Source organism: Larus michahellis, chromosome 6 (assembly GCF_964199755.1).
Source record: "Larus michahellis chromosome 6, bLarMic1.1, whole genome shotgun sequence".
Classification (NCBI taxonomy): domain Eukaryota; kingdom Metazoa; phylum Chordata; class Aves; order Charadriiformes; family Laridae; genus Larus; species Larus michahellis.
Window position 1 is genome coordinate 65,010,698 of NC_133901.1, and position 25,825 is coordinate 65,036,522.

General features: G+C 36.1%; 1 protein-coding gene across 8 annotated transcripts in view; it reads left to right on the forward strand.

Moving 5' to 3' along the window:
* ATRNL1 (attractin like 1) overlaps window positions 1–25,825 on the forward strand; it is a 527,347-nt gene that overhangs the window by 278,347 nt on the left and 223,175 nt on the right. For all 8 annotated transcript variants that reach the window (XR_012587528.1, XR_012587529.1, XM_074591197.1 and 5 more), the window contains one exon: window positions 16,378–16,456. Coding sequence is in view for 6 of the 8 variants with exons in the window: in XM_074591197.1 (XP_074447298.1) it covers window positions 16,378–16,456 (79 nt within the window). In the remaining 2 variants the exon portion in view is untranslated. The remainder of the gene's footprint in view (window positions 1–16,377; window positions 16,457–25,825) is intronic.

Below are 25,825 nucleotides of genomic sequence, written 5' to 3' on the forward strand. Positions count from 1 at the left end.
ATCTTTAGTTTCTGAAAACATCATTTACTGTTTCTTTAGATCATATTTTATCATGCATAAAAATTGACAATGTTCAATATTTGTTCCTTTTATTGCATATGATTTGACTAAATCCAGAATTGAGAGCCAAGGAACTCTTGATTGCTAAACCTGCTTTTAAATAAAATTATAGTTAAGAATTTATAACAGCACTCACGCATTTCTCAGAAAATTATTTTTATCAAGAATCTGATGCGGGAGTTCTGGTAAGAATTGTGGTTTTGTCTCATAATCACAAACTAGGTAAACGTGAAATCAGTACAGGTGACAAAGGTTAGCTATTAGTACTTTTGTGATAGATAATAGCAACTGCTACAATCATAACGTTTTTTTTAAAGTCTGTTTCAAATACGTAACACCATCACTAACTTTCTCTGAGCATCCATCTTCTTTATGCACTCACAACGATTCCTTCCGTTTCCTCTGGTTGTTGGGGTGGAGCTGCCAGTGGTGGATTTTGTGTCTGGCTGGAACGGTACACTGTAGGCACTTGTATCACATGTCTATTTACTATTATGAATTACAGAATTTCCAGTTTGTACTAAGTAGAGCAATAGTAAGTAATGTGGATACTTCGGAAGTTTGAAAATCGGTGGGTTTTGTGTGTGCTTTAAGAAATTCTATGAAAAATTGTGGTCATCAGGGGTGCATTCTTTTTGAACAAATCTTTCTGTGAGAATTAAAAGTGAGAGAAAAGAATATTGAAAATATAGCCGGTGTTTATTGCAGGAGGAAGGGATGGGCATTTAGGTTAGGGTGGCATGAGCAGCATGCTACGTAAGAAATGCAGCAGTTACTGAAGAACTAGATTTATCACCCCCATATGTGTAACTGTGTGCCGGAATCTCAGAAGAGTCACTTCAGTTGGGTTTCACACAGTGGCAGTGGATGGCTGAGTTTCAGCGGGTTGTATCAGAGCTCCCAAGAGCTTCAGGACCCGAATCTGCCATTCTGGGTATAAATTTGCAATGGATGAATTCTTTCTCTTTACTGGGCATCCTTTGGTGTGTCTGCCTGGTTTCATGTTTTGTTTTTGTTAAAATAAAGGATGATAAATTAATGCTAGATTTTGCCATGCTTAGCTTTATGAGATCAGATATCGATCTCTGTAGGAAAGACAAAATGCAATGTGTCAGGATCACATCACATCCACCATGGCTGCGTTCTCAGAAAATGCAGAAGTCTTATAAATCTAAATTAGAATATTTTCTGGTAACATGAAAATCAAGTTATCTTAGCAAAATGGATTTTACATTTGGGGCTAGAATAAAATTGATTTTTACTTAGTGATGCATTAAATGGTTTTCACCTCACTTAGAAGCAAATAGTTGTCTGACTTCCACTGGGACAAGCATGGCTATACTGCAGTGGGCAATCTGAGTTGGTTTTTGTTTTGTTTAAAGTGTTTCTTTCGAATTGTGGAATGTGTCTTCCACTCTCTGAATCACTTAGAAACTTTGTCATCACTGTAGAGTTATTTGGTATATTCGTATTTCCTGAGAAGGCAGCCCTGTTATTGGCCTGCAGGCAAAGGAGGTTCCCCAGCACCACTGGATCAGTTGCTCTTCAAAACAACGGATGAGTCATTTAATCCCTTGGCGAACATAACTGTTTTCCATTATTTTGTTGTTGTTTTTCTTCTTTCTATTTTTGTCCTTTGAGTCATTTGGAAGCGCGTGCGATGCACTAGTGCTTGCTGTGTTTTGATTTCAAAATACACTGTCCCTCAAAGTACAAAACAGTTGCTCGGCTTGATATCTCAAGGTGGCCTATGTACTTGCTTGATACACAGCAGATATGGGCTTTTTCGTCCTTCAAGTAGGTGCATTCAAATTTTGAACTTCTCACTTCCTGTGTGTGTGAGATACAATAAGTGAGAGCTCTTCATTGTGCCTGGTGAAACGCTTAATCCCAATTTCTGCTCGGTTCTTAATAAGTTCTGGAGTTGCTTAAATGCAGAGGGGAGTTGTAGGGTGAAGGTTTGGGTGACAGTAACAGGATTTGAAAGATCTCTTTTATTTTTTGCTTCCTAGGCTTTTTCAGAGGGGGAAAAAAAAAAAAAGAAAATCTGAAATTGCGCACTTTATTGTGTGTGGTGCTGTAGCCCAGCACTCCAAAAAATATTTTGTCACTACTTCTGCTTTTATATAGTCTTACTGGAATCAAAGCTGCCATTTATGTAGTAGTGTTCACCTTAGAGGTCTCAGAAGGCGGCGCCTGAAATAAGCTTCCCAAGACTCCTGAAGCAAGCATGCCTTTTTTTGAAGATTCAGTACTTTGCAGGCTCCGTCACTCTGGGACAATTCTGTAATGGTCGCCTTTCAGGGATGCATCTTTCTACAGCTGCATTGTATTTTGTTTCCTAAGAGGCATCATAGATAATTCATATTGTGTTTCTGTTTTGATTCCCTACATTTTATATTGTACTTTCTTAAATCCGATTAGTCAGTTGTTTTCTTAGACTAAAACAACGCTGGTGCTCACAGCTATTTGTCTTCTAGAGTGCTTAATCCTGGTCACTTTTTTTATGAAACTCCAGTCCACTGTACTGTAAACAAAAGAACTGGAACAGGTTTTCGTCTGTGATAAATGGACTTGAAATTTGGCTTTTGTCATTTTAATTCAAAAGAGAAGCAATTCTTTCTTCTTATGACAAGGTATACGTACCCGTTGCAAAGTTAACTTCAGAAGTTTCTTTCCAGATGTAAGTATATAGGGAAGTGGGGTGAAAGCTGATGAGGAAAAGAAGTAAAAAAGAAGTAAAAAATATTAGGGTTTTCCTTCAGGCAATAATGTCGTTGTCCATTATAGCAAGTGACAAGCATCTTTCTCAAGCCCTCTGCCAGTCTGTCTCTGCAGATGCAGTCGGTACGGCGTGCTGTGAAGTGAGTGACATCCAAGAAATGAGCAATCTGTTTACGGCAGTAGAGAAATATTCAGCGTCCTTGTGTTCAGTTGTAATAAATCACTGAAAGAGAGAAAAGAGAGTGCTAGACTGCTTGTTATGCTGCGGATTTCATAGATACTAAAATATTAGATCTAATTATTACTTTTGAGAAGAGATATCTGAATTTAAAGGAATTGACCTAATGAGCTTTGAAATGGAATATTAATAAAAATATTCCGGTAAAATTTCCTGGTACCAAATGAAGCATTTTCTTTGGAAGATTTTGGTTTTCAAATTTATTTATTGGGGTTCAATGGCGGGGTAGGGGTGTACATTTTGTCAATAAGAAGCACATTGTGGAAAATGCTGTGGACTCCAAAAGCCACACGTTAAAAAGTAATTACATTATCTATTTGTATTTTTAAATCTAAATTTAATCTGCATATGTGGCCCAATTATGTTGTGGTGGTTTTTCTATGTTGTCAATAATTTTTTGTTATATTTTAGGGAAACGCTCTGCAGTTTCAAAATTACATTTCTTTCTTACATGTCTTTTCAGTCAAAATTCTAAATACCAGGTTGAGGGGTGTCAGGGGTTTTGTTTCTTTACACAATAAAATTACAGAACAATAATTATGCTTCTTTGGCCTGGAAGTCTAAAAATCCTCACTCTGTCTCCAGGAAAATTTCATATTAATAGAGATTTTAATAAGGAGAGTTTATGATTTTTTTTTTTACACCTGCCAGTTCAAATATATGCACCACTTTGGAAAAGGTTTTGTAAATGTTACATAATAAAGGGAAAAGTTCTTTAGCAACGTACTAAATTTCTGTAATATATTGTAGGCTAATACACTAAACAATGCTGACATGGCTTACTGACTCTCTAAATGTTTTTTATATTTCTGTGATTTATTATCAAAGGATAACACCTGCAGTAGAGAAACAGTGCAGTGACAGAAAAGAATGAGGGGAAAACAAAAAAATTAATGAAATAACGTGGATCTTTTGCGTTTGAAGGCTGCTGAAATGTGGCGTTGGTTGGCAGTCCTTCTTCCCCAAATTCACTAACTGACCAGTATTAGAATGAAAGAGTCTTCCCCCCCCAGCCCCCTTAATTTCAAAACTTAAATTAGCATACATCAGCAAAATCATTGCAAAAAAGGTGGAGTCAAAGCACAGTTATTTTGAAATAGAATCAGTATATTCAATTTTGGATTCTTCTTGAAAGTTACTGCAGAAAATATTAAATTCTGTATTTCATAATTTATCTGCAAGTTTAATGGACACAGCTTAATATTATTTTTCTTTTTAAATCTGGGGGGTTTATACACAACATCTCTTGTTGAGAGAAATATAGAGTATTTCACCCATGAAGGGCAAAACCATAAAATTATATGAAATATGAAAGTCTTTTTCATGAGGAAAAGAAACATAATCACACTTTATGGGTGTGATGTTCTATTTATTCTATGGAGATTAATTTCAGTTTATGTTAGATTAAGCCCCTTTGATTGTAAATCTTCTTTATTTGCTGCTTGAAAGAGGTGAAAGGAAGAACTGCCGAGAGTTAAAGTTCACATCTAGAGCTTTATTGCATAATATATTTCAGAGTCCTTTTAAATGGTTCACTTTTGTTTGATAATGTATTGGCAGAATGAAATGTGAATGTTGGCCTTCCGGATAGCATCCTGATGTACGCTATATCCATTTTCCTTTTTTAGGTGTATATAAAGGCTGTTCACATAATTGATCATTCATCCATACATTACTATAGTAGCTTCTGGTACGGCTTGTGGTATATTTAATATGAAAAGACAGCTTTATGTATATATACATGAATTATTTACGTAGGAAAAGATGAATATAGAATATGTATGTGTCCATTTATACATTATATAGTTACTTTTTAATAATTTTATTTAACAAAGTTATTTTAACCCCCCTCCCCAAATTCTCTATAATATTTTGGCACATGTACATAATGAAAAAAATCAGTACTTTTTTTTTTTCATAATCATTTTCCTGCAAATAACAAATTCCCTGCTCGGACACATCTCATTCTTCTTTACCTTCAAGAAGTATTTTGATGTTTCATTGCACAGCAAAGACCAATAAAGCCGGGCTTTGTAGAGGCAGTTGTCAGAGATGATTTTAAACTATTATAGGAGTTGGAATTTATGCCTCAGGAGATGAAGGATTAAGTTAGTTTTCTACATTCAATATATATTCATAAACGATTTTACACAGATGTGGTAGCTGTTCTTACTAATAAACTAATATGTTTTATGTTGATATTTCATTGATGCTGCTTACATTAAAATATAATTTATATGAAATGCAGTTGATGCCATTGATACTCCAGTGTCCCTGTTTTCAGTTACGCATTCAGAGCTTAAATTGTGAAGCTTTATTAATACCATTATTGAAGTTTTAGTTTGTTGTTTTATTTAATTTTGCTCTTCTTCCTCAACAAAAGTATTTGGTTACATTTCCAATAGTAATTTTAAATGTGCTCTTCTGGAAACTTACAGCATGCTTTTGGCAGTATACTGGGTTTTTTAAGGCTCATTTCCCTTTCATGTATTTCTCTTAACTTCTATTAGAGCAGTCCAAATGTTCTGTGCCACAACAACAACATCCAGTGGTCCTGTGGAAACCAGTCAGAAACCTCCATGGCACAGGGGTGCTACTTTAATTTGCCCATGACCTTTATTTTGGCTCCTCTGCAATGCTCCAGATCTCCACTGCCAAAACCAGTCTCAAAACAGAAAGGCTGCTACTGTCAAAAACATTTGCTACAGCCAATGTGCCACTTAAAGGCAACAAACACCTTGTACTACAATAAATCTTCATTACTTCCAAAGCAAGTTACACTCTACATGCAAAAGAGCTGGAGCACCTCGGCCTGTGCATCTAATGCTTTGTTTATAACTTGTTGTATAGACAGGCGTGCATTGTGCTACTAAACGTCGGTGTTTGGGTGAATCCGTCCGTGGATACCTGTATTGTGCTGCCTCACCCAAGTACTTGAGTAGAGGCAGCTCATAGACTTTGATTTTTTTTTTTTGTTTTTATTTATATTGCAATTTATCTCAGCAGTAAAACAATCATATTCTATAACTCCCTTCTTCTCCCATAACAACTACATAATTTTATTTTATTTTTATATATAAAAAATATATATTCATATATATTTCACACAGGTATACTTACATTTTTTTTGAGTGGAGTCATACGTACATACATAAGTGGTCGAGGTGGCTGTGGTGCAAACTTCTTGGATCTTTTGGAAAATAGCATCATTGGGATAATTCAGACTCACCTTGTGGAAGTAATAGTGAGCGTGGGTCACACGTGTCCTTACTTTTTGGTTCTTGTTTGGCCAGGCAGCTAGAGATGGCCTGAAGGTTAGTTAATGAGCATTCCAAAAAAAAGGTACACACTATGCTACAGAATCTGGCTGCACCTAAAAGTTAGTGCTACCTTTGTGGAGTTGGAATAAATTGTTTGGTTTGGGATTTCAGAAGATTGAGCATATAGCTGTAGAGGAGGTGATTTCTTAAAGGGGCTTTGCTTTGAATACGTTTTAAGATATAGCTGTAACACAGGTCATACCCTGAAAGAAATGATGCCTGGATCAGATACTGCTGAGAATTCCATGCCCACCTGAGTACTACTGATTCAAAAATGTTATGTCAAGTTCTGAGATTTAAGCACTATGTGCCATTTGAAAAAAAAAAAAAATCGTGTCAGAATTTTTGCTCGTGTCTAAGTGTACCTCCTGCAGGGGCCAGTGTAGTGATGCAGTTCTGTGATAGCTTTAAAGCTCGGCCATGACTGAGACTTCAGTAGGGCTCTTTCCTTTAAAATAAGTTATAATACCCCTGTGTTTTCCAGGTAATTTTCTCAATAAGACCAGGGAGTAAGATCTTGTCTGAGGAATTCCTTTACAATCTTCCTGCCATAGTCCATAGTAATCCTCCAAGATATAAATAAATTTTCATCTTCATGTCCATCTACTCTATGGGAGATGAAAATCTGTAGAAAGATCTGTTGCTCTGATCTGCCAGATTTCTCTTTGTTTCATAAAAACATCTAATCTCTCATTCTAACACAGAGAAAACCAGGAATGTATTATGTGGGAGTAGAGTCCTGTCCACCCCCAGCCCGTTGTCTGTGAAAATATTTCATTTATAAAGCTCAGGATCATCAGTGGTCAATGTCTCACCTACCAGGGAAAGAGAATGTGCTGACATACGTTTTTGAATTGAATTTTTACTCAAGAGCCCAAGCGCTCTGTCCACGGCTCCATCTCAGCCTTCCTTCTTCCTTTTGTTTTATTCTAACTGCAGTAAGTACCAGTTATATCTGTTTCCAAGCAGAAATAGTCAGTTTGTGTGTGATTCTAACACAGATGTTATGAAAATAAGGATTGTAGTATTTTCCTACACCAGGAGTAGGAAATTCTTTAGATGTGATCTCCTGTTCTCCTTGGTCAAAAGGACCACTCTGATACTAGGTGGAAATGTTCACAAAGGTTTGATGTTTCCTTACAGACTTGAGTCCGCACTGATGATACTGGGTAGGTGTCAGGCTGGCACTGAGGAACACTATGTTCAAATAGAATCTGAAATCATCAAAACCTATTCTTTTTTTTTTTTTTTTTTAATACATGCTAAATACTCAAATAAATAGAAGAGCTTATACCATTTAACAGCTGAGTTTATTCTAAATTCTGATCCCTATTGTATACATTGTCAGCCTTTTCTCACCTTAGAATAACTATGTATTTGTGTTTTCTATACCTGCAGAGCTGTTCAGGGCAATTACTTTGCTGTGTGAACTTCAGAAAAGGTTATGCAGATTTTCTATTGCCATCTTTAAGAAGTTTTGCATATATTAAAGAAAAATGCTTTCAGTTGCCTCTCCATATATGAAAGTATTTTTTAATCTGTGAGCTAAAGTATTTCCATTGTGGCCTTGTAATGTTTCTAAATCTTTATTTAAATACTTGGCCAGTAATTTTATGAACTGCATCTCTTTCAGATGCAGTTCCTGTTAATCAGCCATGTAAAACACAGTAAAACAAATCTAACGTGGATACCCTTTACCTTGCTTTCTTACCAAATATAGTGTTCTGCCTGGGAGGACCAGATTAGTAGAAGGCCATGTATACTTCTGTTTTTCTTTTTTTTTGGTAGTTGTGGAGGTGTGAGAAGTGAATTTTAGGGGCAGTTATGTTACTTTCATGAGATACTTCATGCAAGATTTATTTGTGGGAATATATAGATTTTCAGGACTGCATCCAAAAATAGCATTTTAATCACTGTCCTCTGGATAAGAATTATCCATGTAATTAGTTTCAAATGAACTTGAAAGGTGTTGCTTAACTTGTGTGAATCCCATTTGAGACACAAATAAATAAATACAAATTTGCATTTAAATGATTTTTGGTAATACTTAAAGTTTTAAATACCATCGTCGATAATTTACTTTATATTCAGACATTTCTTTTCACTTTCCAGTTCAGAAAGCAAGAACTGAGGGCTTGAACCCTTTGTATGGCTTTAAGATTAGAAGGTTCACATTTGAATGACATTTCCCTTGGGTTCCTGTATTTCATGGAGAAACTGGGGGAAAAGCTGGAGCTCAGGAGCTATTGCTTTATTAAAACAACAGGGGCAGGAAAAACTGACTTGGAGTGGGACACAGATCTAGGCTGATGAAAGAGGAAAAAAGCCCTGCCGGTGCATGGAGCTGCTGGTACTGGTAGAATTTCTCACAACCAGCAAGTAAAACAGGACATTCCTGAATCACCTCGGTGGTAACGGTGGTTTAGCACGGCAGTGCTGTGGAGCCGGAGCGCTCTCAGACCAGGAAACCAGCACTACTGGTGGTGGGTCTTGGCTCCGCAGGGTCAGCCAAGATTTATTTCCCTGACCCCACACCGCATTAGCAGGGTCTGGAAGCTGCATAGCCTGCTCCATTGCTAGCCAAGACTACTTTCCTCTAAGTCTTTACACATTTTAATTTGGAAGCATAACGCTTCATTCCCAGAATCATTCAGAATTGCTTATCATTGAAATATTCCTACTTACAGTAGTGTTTGTAAAACTGCGTGATTCAGAGCAATTTAATTAATCATTAAAAACGTAAAAACTTTTTACTGCTCTCGTACGTGTCAGACTTCTAATATTATGTTTGCAGTGCTTTGTATTTCAGTTAATCCTGTTGAAGTCTTTGGAGCTGCTTGTCATGTGTATATTAGTTAACACAAGTAAGGATGGCTGAACCGAGCACATAATCATAAACACAATGTTCCTGTCAAGTACAATGAGAGAAATCAATTGCTGCGACAATAATTGCTATTTGAAATAATGGTTTTAGAAAAATAATTGTTCAATTATTTTTATTTTAGAATTGTGCTTGCTTTATAACATATCAATTAAAATGCGCTCTATTTGCCAATAAAAAGATAGTAAATAATATGTCAGAAAAACAGTTCTTAGAAAAACAGTATATGTGATCTCTTAGGAACCTTTTGCAATATTAATTTAAAAACATTAACTTAGATATGAGACTTGTTTTCTTTGCATGTATCTACATTAAAAAGATTTTTGTCATCAGTATTTTTTACTGAATACTGTTATTTTTCGTTCATGTTTAAAAAATACCACAGTTGGTATGAAGGAGAAAACTTAATACAGGGCAGGATCACTGTTAAGTGAGATCAACAGGCAAGAGCCTTGTGGATCTAGAGGGATATTTAACTATTGTCTCACTCAGCACAGCAAGGTTCGAGTAATTAAGCCCTAGTTGCCTTGATGGCCCAACTCCTATTTTCAAAAAAAAAGACTTGAGAGGAGCTTTTAAAATATGTGTATGTATACACATGCGGGCAGTCGGTGAGACTGCTATACACCTAAAAAACTTACAAAGTTATTTAGTAATCTTTTTAGTTTAGAAAGTAATCTTTGGGTGCTTATGTCTCTAATAGTAAGCAGCGTGGACAAATAGGAGATCGTCTGTGGAGTAACACGGTGCTGAGGACCTGACATCCACACTAGATCCGCCTTGTCATTTTTCTGCTTAGGACTAGCTCTACTTTAGTTCCATGGACTGAAAGCCCACTTGTGTCTGGAATGTACATTGCACATCTTCCAGTTTGGCTTCTACATCATGAGCCCCAAGATCACTCCACAGCATGAGCCAAAGCACAACAGTGGTGACAGGGGCTTCATTCCAAAGCCTGCTCGTGATCCACGCTGAACCAGCAATGCAAGCACCACCCTAGGAATCTAAGGACTTGTCTACCGCACGTGTTTGAGCATGGTGAAAGTGTAACAACATTAGTATGAAGCTGACAGACCATCAGTTTTCTTGGGAGTTGTTAGAATAGTCTTGGCAAACTGTGCTGGCACAGATGCGCTACCCCCAAGGTGGGCTTAACCAGGGATAGCTTAGGGACTCTGCACCACGCTCAGCTGTCTGGGGCTGCTGTGCATTGTCCCCTGCTATACGATGAGTAAACGTGACCAGTGGCTTGAATTAGAATCCCACACCGTTTTTAATTTTAATAGAGTTAAAGGTATACTAGATTTCAGGTAGAGTTTGAAAAAGTGTTTGCTTTCATCCAATATGGAAATTTATACTGAATTATTATGCAAATTAGTGGCTTAACTAAAATCATAGAAACAACAATTATTCATGCAGGAATGTTCATATACATTTTTGGACATTTTAATTTCTCTTTGCATGTTAAATAATAAGAGAATGAGAAAAGACATAGCAAAGGATGGAGGATTTTGTTTTGTTCTGTTCGCCTTCCATTTACGATATTGGTCCTTAAAATATTTATGTGTAATTCATGAATTTGCTCCTTTTACATCACTGCAAAAATAAGTAAATTTTAACACAAGTGCTCTTTTGATACAGTAGGTAACTTACTTATAGGTATTAATATGTAATGGAAAAAAATAAGGAATTCAGTAGTGTGTTTATAATGCGTTCATAGAGCAAATGCACAAATGTGTCATTAATTCATCTTGTGTGGCCACACTGACCGTTACATTTCACAGATTTTCCCCTGTATTTATCCCTAAAATTTGAAATTGTTTAAAGATGATCTACAGGTTTCATTTTAGTTTGCAGATAGCAAGCAGCAACAGATCTACACATTCCCTTTATGTTTTGCGCTAGTGTTTAATCTTAGTTTTCAGTCTGCCTCATAATCATACACAGAGAAAGTAATTTCTCAGTTAAAACCACTGCCCTCTCACTCCTCAGCCAGGTCTGTGATCTGCGCTAAATATGTCTAAATAGGACCTCTGTAAGTTAAAAATTTACTCTGTACATTGCAAAAGTCGTTACGCAGGCAGCGTAATTCCTTGCGGTTTTCCTTTTCTGTGCTCTGTTAAATGAGCATTTCTCTTTTCATACTACTCGGAGCCCTTCTGGGAAGATCATCCGTCCAGCCTAGACCTTACTGCTAGACCCTGTTGTTCTCTTGCAGCCCTTCCTTGGCCACCTCCTTCTGCTGCATTGGAAATGAATTACTTATTTTCCGGGCTTCCTCTTCAGTTCATCTGTTCTCTAATTGTTTATTGTCTCTTATTTAATACTAAGGTGATAACTTTCAATCAGCCTGTAATACACACCAGTGGTGATGAATTGCTCATTTTCAAGTGTGCTTTTTTAGTGTTTCCTCCTATTTTGTTCCGCATGGTTTGAAGGGGCAACTGTGCAAAGCTATGTCATTATCTTCTGGCAGATCATTTCTTTGTTCTAGAGACTACAAAATCCTGATAATGCTTGAGCTGCTGTGCTTTTAAGTGTGTCTTAGCATGATAATTGTCTTATTGGGAAGATTTACATTCATAAGTGCAGAAAGTCATTCAGTCTGTACTCTGGGTCTGCATTTCATAAGCCATCTGCATTGCGAAGGCATCTATCTGTGTACTCAGATGTCATTCAGGCTCTCAACTAGAGAGTGCACCTGAGTATTTAAGGTTGGTTTGAGCCTTTTTGTTTCAGCATCCCAGCAGCAATTCATACGAGTTGGTCATTCATACTGATCAAGTTATTTTGGGCATTGCTTCATTCCAAGAGGAATACATATCCTTTGCTCTGTAAATGACGCCTGGATTCCTTGTTCTTGTAAACTCAACGCAGCAGTCATTGTGTTTAAAAAAAAATAAAAAATAAAAAAAAATATTACTAAAATAGATGCCACTGACCTATTGGCACACAGTAGGATTTCTTTGTCCTCATTACGATTAACCATTTTTTTTCAGTCTTTGTGTCATGGATAGACCTCTCAGTTATTATATATCAGTCTCATCGAAACTGACTGGATCTGATACTCTAGGAACCTTGCAAACCTCTCTAGAGATTTCCTTTTCTGGTGTTGGTTGCCTTCTGACAATTTCTTTTTGACCTGTCTGCTGGCCAGTTTTTAATTCGTGTGTGTTGCACTGCACTGATCTCTGTTTTGCCACATCGTTTGTGATTGTGCTTTCTTCTCTTGTATCTCTGTCTCAGGATGGAGCTAAGTAGTATACTGGGGCTTTGGAGAGCATCCCTCTGTGCTTGTCCTGCTGTTATGCTGTTTGCCTATGATGTTAATGTCTTTATCATGTCTCCTTTCAACTCCCTATTGTTTCAAAACCAAAGGAGCTTATTTCTACTACCATTCCATTCCCCTTGCCAAGTGGACTGTACTCCTTCACACGTTTTTCGTTCGACTTTTTCTTTTTGAGATGAGATGATGGATGCTTTGAGAAACAGACATACTATAGATTTATGCGCTGGCATCCCAGTGCTTTCTGTTTTGTTCTTTATTCCTTTTCTAATCTCTCCTAACATCCTATTTGCTGTTTTGACTGCCACTAAACATTCAGTTGATATGTTCAAAGAACTATGTGCAATGACTTCAAGACCATTTTCTTGAGTGGTAATTGCTAATTTAGAACCTATCATTGTGTATTTGTAGCTAGAGTAGTTGTTGTTGTTGTTTTTTTTTTTTCTTGTGCACATTGCCTTAAGTTCATTGGCACCAAAATTCATTCTCTTATTTTATTGCCAAGTCACTCAATATTGTGAGATCCTTTGCAGTCAGCTTTAATTTTTATTGCTCTAAATAAACCAAGGCTATTATCTCACCACAGCCTGGAACCAGGTTAGTTTGACAAAAGCTATTTTCCATGTCTGTCTTCTTTGTTAACATGAATTTTAATTTTTTTTCCTTCTGGTTATTATATTATATTAATTATATAATATTAATATATTAAAAAAACAGAGAACAAAGTCAAATATTGCACGTTTACTTGTAAAGAAGAAATCATATGAAAGTGTTAAGTAAACATTTCACATTACCAATTCTGTAATTTCCAATTATTTATATTATTTTATGGGTGTGCCTTTGAAACACTTGTTTCTGATTTTGACTTTGCACATAAACTAAATGATGTTTTGACTGATGACAGGAAAGTTCAATGTGTGACCCAGCTCCGTTGACATACAGAGCACAGAAGCACTTTGTCTAAAGTTTTGCAGCCAGAACTCTCAAGTTTATATCTTCTACTAGCTTAAGAGAATTGTTCAAGAAATTAATAAATGTGAAAGATAGAATTTTCTAAGGAAAGATATTCCATTCCTGGTCATAATGAAGCAGTCACACAGTGCAAGGCTTTCTTAGTTTCTTGTGTCCAGCTCTCCTAAATGTATTCATCTTTTTCAAATTCCAGGAGCTTTGGGTTCACAATTTTAAATAGAGTTGCTGATGTTTCCCTAATTTAGTTTTTTTGGAAGGACTATAGAGGAGGAGAAGAGCAAATGAGACGGCTTACCCTTACTTCATGCGCAACATGCTAATTCATAGCAACATGTCAGGACTCTGATGTTGCCTCTAAGCATCTGTTGCAGTTATGAGCTAGACAGCACAGTATATGGTAGGGAAAACACTTCTGGGAAATAGTATTTGTAAGCAGCTATTGGGTTAAAAAGCTTAAAAGATATTGCTGCGAAAGTGGATTTATTCTGGTGGTCAGTGTGGGGAAAGGTTTTGCTTTTCCCTAGACACCAAATATAAATTCACAGTAAACTTGTACTTGCTTTCAAAGGACACCGTAAAAAGGAAGACAGCCAAAGATAAATTTTAAAAAGTGAAATCAGTGCATCAGCTGGAGCGATGCATTAAATGGTGAATGTTCTCTGATGATCAGTTTCTGTCATAACATTCTTTGTGCTACTTAGATATTATGTTGTAAAAAACTGTTAAGAGAAACTCTTCTAGTAAGAAATACTCTGTTAATAAAATGGTGTATCAATTAAAATGTTCTTACTGTGTTAGCTCCTTTCAGTGAAGACCCATGTAGAAAGGTGATTTACGCTGAGATTCATTAAAGTGTAAGGCTGAGATTTCGCTTCTGAATTCCCCAAGGTTCTTGAACCAGCACTTGCCCTCTCACATCCTTTTATTACAGATCGTTGACTCTTCCAACAATTTTCTATTGGCAGAATGGTTCTTAGATATGCTGAACTGTTCTGATCCATTGATCAGAACCAATCAAAATTCCAAGTACCATTGCTTCTTAAAGGATCTGTGCCAAGAACCAATAAAAGCTCAACGCAGTATTTAAAATGGTCCTACAAGGAGGGAGGGAGAATATATCTTCCTTTCCATAAAAATCCCTAAGTCCCAAAGAACATTAAAAAAAACTGCTAAAAAATGCTGGGTGTTGACATTGGCTGTTAAGAGGAAAGTCAGACTTTGCATCTAGAAATGATACTGTAACCATTTTTTCCTTTCAGGTTCAGAATAATCAGCCTTCTTGGAACTAAACAGACAGAATTAAGTCTCTTAAGTAAAAAAAACAAGCTGTTAATTTTAATTGAGCGTTCTATGCCCAAACCACTTTGTATATTTGGTACTTTTCTCTTTCAAGCTCAGCTTCACGCTGGCAGGCTTTCTCAAGGGTGTTCAAAGAAGAAATTGATGAAAAAGAGTTTTGAAAGCTCATAGTGAAAAGAGGTTTAAGTGAGTAAGATAGATAGCCATATTGATTGGCTCATAGAAAGCCAGATTGATTTGTGTGACTTTAACCATCCAGAAAAGCTTGTGTTATGGAGACTGACTTTTGAACATACTCCGAGCAATGGTACTTTTTGTTGTTCAAGATTCAGTGGTACGGCTGATTCTGTTGCTTGCAGGCCAAGGAGTGATTGGGGGCTTTCATTCCATTATCTGAATAGTGACATTAAACTCCAGCTGCCATAAACGGGTTTCTAATAGTCTCCATATTGTGGGTAAACACTGAATGCCATGAGCTGCTACTTCTGGAGATGTATCTTCTAGGTCATAACTTCAGTTCTGTTTACAGCATGACACAGGGAAACGTTGATGTTACTGCATGCATCATGATTATATTTTGCATTTTTACACAGTACTCCTCTGAACTATGCTACTTCAGGGTATTCATGGTATTTCCCATATTAGTTAAAGAATACATTTTTAAGCTTTTTGTCAAAAAAATTATGGATGACTAGTATAATTCAATAGTTAAAGGATTGTATGAATTGCAAACTGTGCACAGCAGATGTGCTAACATGACTGGAAGTTCTTCACACAGCTAGAAAATCCAAATATTTTTATCAAAAACTGTCTAAAAAATTAAAATATTTTCTGTCTGTTTATATTAGGTGTCAACTTTAGAAGCCTTTTGTCAGTATCCAGAAATTCACTAAAAGAGGTTGAGAGTTCAGTGATCTTCCTATCAAAATCTTTTATGGACTAAATGTTACAAATACAAAATTATTGGAGCATGAGAGAAGGCATATGCTCCAATTGTGAACTGCAGAAGTTTAATAACGTTGCTTTTTTTTTTTCTTCTTCCGTTGTGTCTTTGGGACTGTAACATGGTGATGTTCTTTGGGATGTTTTCCCTGGGCAATTTACTACAGAAGTACTCAATTTAATAAAACAGACCTATTATCAAGTGCAAACCTGGTTCCTCAAACTAATTATACTCCCTGCATATAGTTATCATTCCTGCATCCCAGGAAATTATTCAGAATTCACAGAGAGAAGTATAAATTGGTATCATTTTGGGGCTATAGTTCATCTTCTTTTTGCTTCTGTTGAACGTGGAACATGCAGTGCGTATTTGTTGAGACTGTTGTGGTTGCAATGGAGCTTATCCCATGCTAATGGAGACAGTAATAGCATTTTATGGAGACTGCCACAGCATCAGAGGTGTGCGTTCTCTTTTGACTTTGAACTTGGGTGGTTGGCTGTTGTTTGTCATCCTGGTAGAGTTTAGTTTTACTCTATTTTTGTGGGGTTTTTTTTCCACGTTTGAATGTATTTTCATTACCTTTGATACCCTAAAAACATAAACTTTTTCAGACCATTATGTTACAATTACTTCTTTTTTTTTTTGTAATTGCAGTTGTTTCTTATCCTTACTGCTGGTAGCCGCTGTCGTTTGGAAAATCAAACAAACCTGTTGGGCTTCTCGACGGAGAGAGGTATCAATAACTTTAAGATTATTGTGGTGGCTGTGTCTTTCAGAATAAATTGAGAGCTCTGATGAACAATCGCACCTCCACTATCTCCTGTATATGCAATTTAAATATCCTGCTAAACATTTTGGTTTTTTTACCATGGATTTCTTATGCTGAGGAAAACGTTTTTCTTCCTCTTGCCAAAAATTAAAGAAATTGCAGCACTATGTTGCAGAAAGCTAAATTTTCTTTATGGTGGAATATTTAGAATAGAGTAGAATAGAGTAGGTTATTTCAGTTGGAAGGGACCAACAACGATCACCTGGTCCAAGTGCCACTTCAGGGCTGACCAAAAGTTAAAGTGTGTTAAGGGCATTGTCCAAATGCCTCTCTGACAGTCTTGGGCCATCGACCACCTCTCTAGGAAGCCTGTTCCAGTGTTTGACCACTCTCTCTGTAAATAAATCCTTCCTAATGTCAAGTCTGAACCTCCTCTGGTGCAGCTTTGAACCATTCCCAGGCACCCTGTCACTGGATCTCCAGAGAAGAGCTCAGCACCTCCTTCTGAACTTCCCCTCCTCAGGAAGCTGGGAAGAGCAATGAGGTGGCCCCTCAGCCTCCTTTTCTCCAAACCAGACAACCCCAGAATCCTTACCCACTCCTCACAGGATATTCTTTCCAGCCCTTTCACCGTCTTTGTTGCCCTCCTCTGGACTCATTTAAGTACCTTGACATTCTTTTTAAATTGTGGGGCCCAGAACTGCACACAATACTTAAGGTGAGGCTGAACCGATGCTAAATACAGATGAATAATTACCTCGTTTAACTGCCTGGTTATACTGTGTTTAATGCATCCCAATACTCTTCAGTATTTTCAAAATAGTGGTGCGAATTGAGTGAACACAGAGGATCATACTGTAGCATCTCAAACTTTCTAAGAAGCTATTTGATGCTGTGACTTAAGTTGTGTTGTTATCGACAGTCATTGGAACATATAGTAGGAGACAACCCTCTCTGCAAAGAGCTTACACTTCTTTTTTTATTCTCTCTTTTGTCTGTCATTTTTTTTTTATTCTAAGCAAAATTCTCTCTCAATTAATATTAGTAGTTCTGGCATTAAAACCATGGCACAATTGAAGCTCTTTAATAAATACTCATACATAAAGCCACCTCATTCTTCTGCTGTCTAAATCATTATACCTATGTTGGAAATTTTTTTTTTTTACCTGTTTACAACATATTTGTTCTTACCTGTTTAACAAATGATTAAAATTGGATGAGATTGAATTTAGATTATGTATACTGCTACATGTATATAGCATGATTAAGATGGTGTATACAGGTAGTTGTCATATTTCATTTTGTTCTCATAAATAAGATGCATAATTTTTAGACAGTGATTTTCTTTTCCCTTTGAAGCTTCTAATCTTGATAGTTTTTGGAAACAGGACTTACCTAATGGAATGTAATGTAGATTTTTTTAAAAAACCCAATTCTTAGTTAATTTTTGTTAGTATACTGGCACTATGAATGGTTAAATAACTTTTTTTTTTTTTTTTACTGTAGATCTACAGTGAATTTATATGTTCTTTAAAAGTGCCGGGTAAAGAGCACTTACAATTTTCCTTCACTGAAATTATAGCGTCCTGATGCCCAGGTTTTGCTTTGAACTGGTGCTACAAAGAAAAATGTGTATTATCGTAGTTATTTCATTTAGCTATTTTTTTTATTCAGATGAATATTATTAAGCATATTCTCCCTCTAAGGGCAAACGCTCATATATTTGTTATGACTTGCAAAATACAGATGAAAGTTACTTTAAACTACAGTATTCAACTTCTTAATATTTTGTTTGAATCCGTCTCAATACTTAACTTGTTAATAGTTCTGTGCAACACTATTGTGATGGAAATAGTAATTATTTCCCTTCTCATGTTAATAAAGTTGTTTTATTGACATGTTTAAGAACAAATACAAACATATGAGTTTACAGATCTAGGGGGTCTAGTCTTTTTTCCATGGTTACTCTCCTAGTTGTTTGAAATATAGTATTTTTCATGTAGTTTGTAGGCATCATCTCATAAAGAACACATTCTCATATAACAAGTTTTTGAAGTTTTCCAAGTCATTGTAGTATTTTCCTAATGTCATCAAAAGCATTTCTAAGACTGTATAAAAGCTCATATAAGCTGACTGATAGATACAACATAAATGCAAATCAGCTTCTTTGGAAGTGCAAAATTGAAAGAAATACTTGGCAAGTGGATAAAAACTCTCAGAGGTCCATGCTTTAGTTCTGATCCTTGGTTTTCTGTTACTATAAATAGAGAAACTTAGTTGTCTCTCATTCACAAATGTTCAAAATTACATAAGCGTGTATTTCTTCCTATTTTAAACGAGGTCTGAAACAGCACCCACAGTATGGTAGCATTATGACTTGTAAATGTTTAAGCAAATTTCCTTTATTTTCAATCCGCTATTGTACATGTCAAATACAAGTTTTCACTAATGCTCCAGGTAATATTGTCCTTTAATCTAGATCAGAGAACTTGTTTTTATAGGTAGCATTTTTTGTAAGGTTTTGGAACAAAGTGTTACAAATAAATTGCATGAATAACATACAAGTAGAAGGCAATTTATTATTGAAAAGAATTATGAAGTACCTGCTTTTAAAGCCCACCCGTTTAGGCAGATGAGCTTTCCTTCTCTTTCATCATTCTTGAAAGACAAGACTCTTTAGATGTTACCTTCAATATGGACACAAGTTACAGTAAGAAGTGAAATACAACAAGAACACAAACAAATATGAAAAAGCGTGCTGTTAATAGCTATTCATCTATTTATTGTTCATCCCAGTCTGTTTTCACCTAGAGGAGGAGAAATTTATCATCCAGTTCTTGTGGTCTTTTATTCATGAATTTAGTCAGGCTGTTGAAGTAAGCAAATAATTTTTTGAAGTTTTTGTAGACTTCTGTGTGTAGCTGAAAATTCAGAACTTCATCCTTTTTTGACTTATGACTTTAGTGCTTGGCTAAATCGGGTCACTCTTGATGACGAATTGAACGTAGCATGGCATCAATCCAAAACAAAGGAAGAGCAAGTTGTTTACACTGTGTAGTGGGAAAGTCTTGATTTTCCCATGAATTTAGAAATTTTCTCTCTAGTTTCTTTCCTAATTCATTGCTTATTCAACAAATATTTGCTTTCTGCTGCTCAGAGCACTGGCAAATCTTACAGGGCAGTTCATTTGCGTTTAAGCTCTATTATAGGTACGTGTAAGAAACTACTATATGTATATGAAAATAAATAAATAAATAAATAATGTCTTCCAAAAGACTTTAACTGATGTTTGGCAATAATGAATTCAATCCCTTTCCCCATACCTATTGGTCTTTTGATTTAATTAGTTGAAATCATTTTTCCCTAAGCCAAGTCCTTGAGTTTTGGTCATATTTTACTCATAACAAAGTTTCGGTTCGCTGCTTTTTCCTACTTACATTTCTGCCTCTTAAGATATACTTTATCTAAGGTTTTTTGAACATCTATATTTATACTTTAACTACTGGCTGAGCTTCTCTTCTTCTTTCCTTCCTTCTGAAAGAGCAGAAACAGCAGATACATTCTCTCTCACCTTATAACGTCAAAGTTGTTCACCTGCATTGAAAGAAAATGGGAAGTATCATTCTTTTATTTCATAGTTCCCAAAAGATGAATGAAACTTTGAGCAGGAGAACATGAACAACCTCCTGCCTGGCATCCCTTGACAGCTTCCCCCAGCCATCTCTCCCATGGATCTGCAGCACTTAAAAGAGCGTTTTTAAGAAAGGCTGAAGTAAGATCGTGAAATATTGCACATCTGAGAGAGCTTGATCCTTGAAAGGAATAATTCAGAATATTATGAGATGATTTCCAAAGCATTATTCTTATGGCACTATCTTTCTTGAGAAACAAGCCAGGAGGAACTGGGAACGCTCTCAAATTCATACTTAGAGAGTAGGATAACATTTGCAGGCAAGCATGGAAATTCATGCAGGAGTAGAAAAGGAAAAGATATATTTGTGTGTCAAATAAGTTAAAGGAGTTCCGAAGTATTGCGAAGATTAGGAGCAGCAAAGCATTTTTTTGGAAGAGTCTTATACTACATAAAAAGATCAGATGTGTACTCTAGGTTTTAATCTCTCATCCTTCTTTTTCCTCCAAAGACTCACAAATCTTTCTACCAGTACCTTTCTCTGTAAAATTTCACTTGTTAGTTCGCTGGATGAAAACCTGAGAGCTGTCATTTTCTCCCAAAAGATTTGTTAGGCCTCTTGCGTTTTATACCCAGAATGCACCCAAGAGCCCATCCATGAAGTTTCAATCTGACTCTGTTTTCTTTCCTTATACAAAAAAAAGATGTATCACCCAGATTTACTAAATAAGAAAATTGAAGAGAATATTATTTGTTGTCTCTACATGTTTCATATCTAAAGTATCCGTTCAATCTTCTGTTGAGAATGGGTAGAAGAGAATCTGTTCATAGATCATTTTACTGAAAAGCTTGATAGGTTCCCTGCCAGTTTTGTAGTGGCTCTAAGGTTTTGTCTCATGAACTTCTGATTGAAAGGCACCACACTGCAGATAAAATTTGCATCCAAATGATTTCTTATTAATAGTGTGTCGAACTTCTCTTTTTGCTGACAAGATTACGCTGAGGTCACTAACAAAGCTCATGCAGATGAGATTATAGATGACACAGCTTCTAGTTGAGGTATTTTAGCAAAATATTTGTCCTTCATAAGGTAAAGCAGTTGCTGTTCAGATGCCCTTTGTACTATTCATTCAGCCAGATGTTTTAAAATTGTTACCTTTAAAGCAGAATCGTGCAATTGCTGATGTGCGTACAGACATACTCTTCCTCCCCCAACACAGGCACACACAAAATACATTCATGTGCCAATGCGTCGTATGTCATTACATACATTTTTGTATATTGGATCTATCAATTCATTAAAATGCACTTTTACATCTTTTTTTATGAAAATCTCTTTTTTACATATTGTTATAATTACACAGTGGAAAGCTTACATATCTTAAAGATGACTTAGAATCTTATTTCCTCATGTAATACACTGTAAGTCCCTTGAGAAATGAGGAAGTAATGCATGATTGCACATTTATGTAAAAATGTTTGAAAGCATAGTATTATATGTGTAAAGTGCTTGCCTAACTTTAAAGGTTAATATCATTCCTTTATTGGAATTTTCATATTTATATATAGCATTTCATTATACAGTCAGCTGTGCACCATTTGCCTGTCTGAAAGAACAGCACATACAAGCATAAAAACATGGAATTATAGAGAATGCTTTGTACAGTGTGTGGGTGCCACACAACTTATTGCTTCATTTTATTAAATAAGCTTATGCTTGTTTAAAAAAAACCCCACCTTTCTAGCCTTAATTTTAATATCAAGGTAGTTTTATTCTCTTGAATATTCAAAGATTCTTAAAAGCACACAAACAAAACTGAAGTAGACTACTTCTTAATAACAGTAACAATTCATGTAATAGCTCTAGGCTCATTTCTAATAAGAAAAAGAAAGTTCAGTAACGTCGATAGTACTAATGAACGTAGACAATATGTGAATTTCCGCTAGAGCTTTTTTACTTTATATTGTAACAACACTTGCATTTTTAAAGTATTCCTTTTAGAAAAGGCAATAATGGCTTTTGGTGTATGTAATGTTGTTTATGGAATGCGACATGTTTAGTTGAGGAATATTAATATGCATAGAACGTGGTGTGTTCTTGAACAACAAATGAAGGAGCAAAAGGAATACTTTGGTTCATTTAGATGTTGTAATGTGCACCAGGGACCACCAATAGTAGAAGTAAGGAAACCAAGAAATATTAATACATATAATTAAAGTACCCCAATGCCTAATATTATTCATGTGTGTAGGTGTCTACAGGATTGTGCTTTACATTTAAAAATTGTTAACCTCACAGATCACTTTTTTTTTTTTGATAGCTTCTTGTCTGTTGCTTAGCAAATATCTTAGACATCTGTATGTACTTACTCATAGACTGTGAGTAATCCTACTGAAGTCAAAGGAGCTATTCATAGGACCAGAATCTCAACTTGTTATATTGCTGGAGCTCTTCTGAAATCAATAGAGCTATGACTGCTTATTTCAACTGTGGATCTAGTTTTATTGAGGATAACTGGGGCATTTATTTCAGGCAGACGTTTTCTGCATTCTCTCCAGCCTAAAATTTAGGTTCCTTCTGAATGAACCTTTCAAGTGATGTGCCTGGTTAGCTGACACTAGATCTTGTCTCAGGACTCCCTCTGCAGTCAGTATAAGAGACATCTCCAAATGACAACTCATCCCACCCAATTTTTGCTGTGTTCGCTTTGATACTTGGAGGGGGGCTGGCTCGTTGTTAACGATATAAATAACCTTATGAGTCAGATCTCCTATACTGAGAGTTAATTTTTGGTTTGATTTTGTAAAATTGAGGTTGTATTTATAGTACTGTCACTTCATAAAAATAAGCATCTGATTGATTCCTGTATTAGCACTGCTCACGTCATGCTTATTCTCTGTAATGAGAAATATTAAATGGTACCAGTGAAAGACTCAATTTTGTATTGGAAATATTTATTTTGGCTTAAGATAAAAAAGTTGATCCAGTGCAGATATGTCCAACATCATACAGTGTTAAGAGGCTTCCATGAACTATTATCATAAGACTAGGGGCATGAGATTGAAGAGCCCGTCTTAGTTTTTGATGGCTTTGTATCCCCTGCCGGAGGTATTTATCCCAGGAATTAATCCTAGCTCTCTTGTGTCAACTCTGCTTATGAATTGCCATCTTCAGTAGGAATTCACCAGGACCTGACTGCATAGAGTTGGCCCAAGTTTTGTTTGGGCCACACACAGTTGTAAAGCTCTGTGTCACAAATCTGTTGGAATAGTGTTCAAGTATTATGGTGACGGGAGGAAATTAACTGTACTAAGAAAATCACTGTGGAGGTAGAGATAAAAACAGAAGCCAAATTGTGCATCAAGTGAAAACCTTCCTTTGAAAACACTGCAGGTAGACAGTGGAAATCTTGAAGCATGGGATGAATAAGGCAAAGGAATGAATAGGCAAGGAATGAATAAGGCAAAAAGTAGTGATCTGGTTTCCTTTGCAGACCTTCCCTTCCACAAGCTTATCAGTTTCATCCTAAAATCATCCTGTCCAAAGGAGAATTGACGACATTATATTATACTATACTTTATCTTGTCTCTTGAAGTTGTCCTTCCTTAGAAGTCATACAGGTATATGATTTTCTTATGTGTTATACTACCATGTTCTTTGGCAGAATAATCTTTTTTTTTTCTTTCTTGCCTTTTTTTTTTGTTGTTAATGCTGAAAAAAATCTGTAAGCTGGAAGTAGAGAGCTGGTTTTTAGTTTTACGTTTTCTGGGGACCATGTTTGGAACAGAAGCAAATAAAGCCAAATCAGCTATTCAAGGATGTACCCATGAGCAAAGGAAATTCATTCCTACCTCTAGTACCTCTAGTCCTTTTTTTCTTAAAGTAAGTACATGTAAGCATGTTTTATTTTAAACAATTACACATAAAAGACACTGGAAATCAGTGTGCGTGTGCAGATAAAATACTCACTTTCAGCTAACTCAATGCATTTATGAAAGCTTGTTTCTTCATTGCACAAAAATTCAGAAACTAAAGAAGATAACAGATGACAACAGATTTTGCAAGGAAAATTGTGGGCTACTTCTCTTTACTAAAAAAAAATAAATGAGGGAAAACATAAACTAAGTGTTTTAATTATATCTAGATATGACCAGGAGAAGAAAATAGTTTGTTTTTCTTAACATAATAACCAAAGTTCCTTCTTATATTTGCATAGTGTAGTTAGCCTGAAGAATCCCAAAAGGCAGTAATCAAAAGAAATTAATTTCATTATATGTGATTCCTGGGCGTATGCATAGAAGCAAGCTTGGATGTAGTTATTAGTGATGATAACAGTTGTGGTATTCTGTTCTGTAGAATTTATTATCAAAATTGAGATTCTTAAATACATCGGAGACCTAGTTAAATCTTGCGAGTGTACTAGGTTAAGCTTTCAAGCTAACAGGAAGATAAGGTTATTTAAAAGAAAGAGGGAACTGGCAAAAATGAAAAAGACTGCCTGAGGCAACTGGCCACTTGGCAGAGCCTAAGGAGCCTTTGAGCTGCATGGTCTGAGAGGTTTCCATGGGACTAGTTGTAAACATAAGAGCATTAGGAGAATTTTTAGCAAACTACCTGTCAGCAAAAACCAGCTGACAGTGAGAAAGGCAGTCCTTAGTGGGGCCCTGGGAAGAAGCCAGATAACGTCTTTTGAATTGCCAAGAAGAAAAATCGTTTGGATCTGTGTCCACAGCGTTAAAGGAATGAGGATGGTGAATATGTTCTTTGTAAATAAAGAGGATTGCACCAAAATAGGTGTTTCATTTTTGTGTCTTAACAAAAACAAAAGAGCAGGCGTTGAATACTGGCCCAAAGTGGCAGGACTCTTCTTTACGCTTGTATTTTCTCTGTGCTTGCAGTGTAGTGTCAATTTTTAGTCCCCTGTTAAAATACAAACAAACCTTCCATTATGCAAAACCCTGTAAGAAAGTAGTGAGTGGATTTAGGTGCAAACAACACAAGTGGTTAGAAACTTGGAAGAACTCTGCTATGAAGAAAGAGTGAAAAGGTTTGAGGGTTTACAGTAAGAGCTCTTTGAGGGAAATGCAAATGCTCCTCTTTAGCTTTTCTCAGAATTAGGAGCAATTTTAGTGGCACTAGGTAGACAACTTTGGCCCAGGTGAGTCACCTGCAACAGGGGAAGCATAAAGGAAACATAAAGTCAGAATTGTCCTTCCTCCAGAGAGCAGGGAAGCAACTCAAAGTCCAAGCCTAGAAGAAATATATAGTTCCTCTCTCTTATTCTGCTCCTCCTTTCTACCTAAAGTTCTATTTACAGTTGAATGTTAATCATATCTTCTAAAAATTATATTAAATCATGATAATAATAATTTTGATTGTTTGTAATGCATGGAACATTTGCTAATGGTCTGTAGACAGGTGATGTCAGTATTATTGATGTTCTTTCACAAATATAGCTGCCTCTACAAACATCCAACTTCTCCTTGCAAATACATCAATTTATTTTTTTTTCAGAGCTGAGTTTTAGGTACATTTCTGTATGTGTGCAATTGAGTAGCCGTAAAGAGGGATTGAAATCATGATGAATCTATTCCAAAGTGTTTGCATTTCACTTTGCCCAGCACGGATAGTACGTGCCTCCTAAAACAACAACATTGACCTTTTTTCTCTCTTAAAGTTAGTGTTGATAAGATTCTTTCTT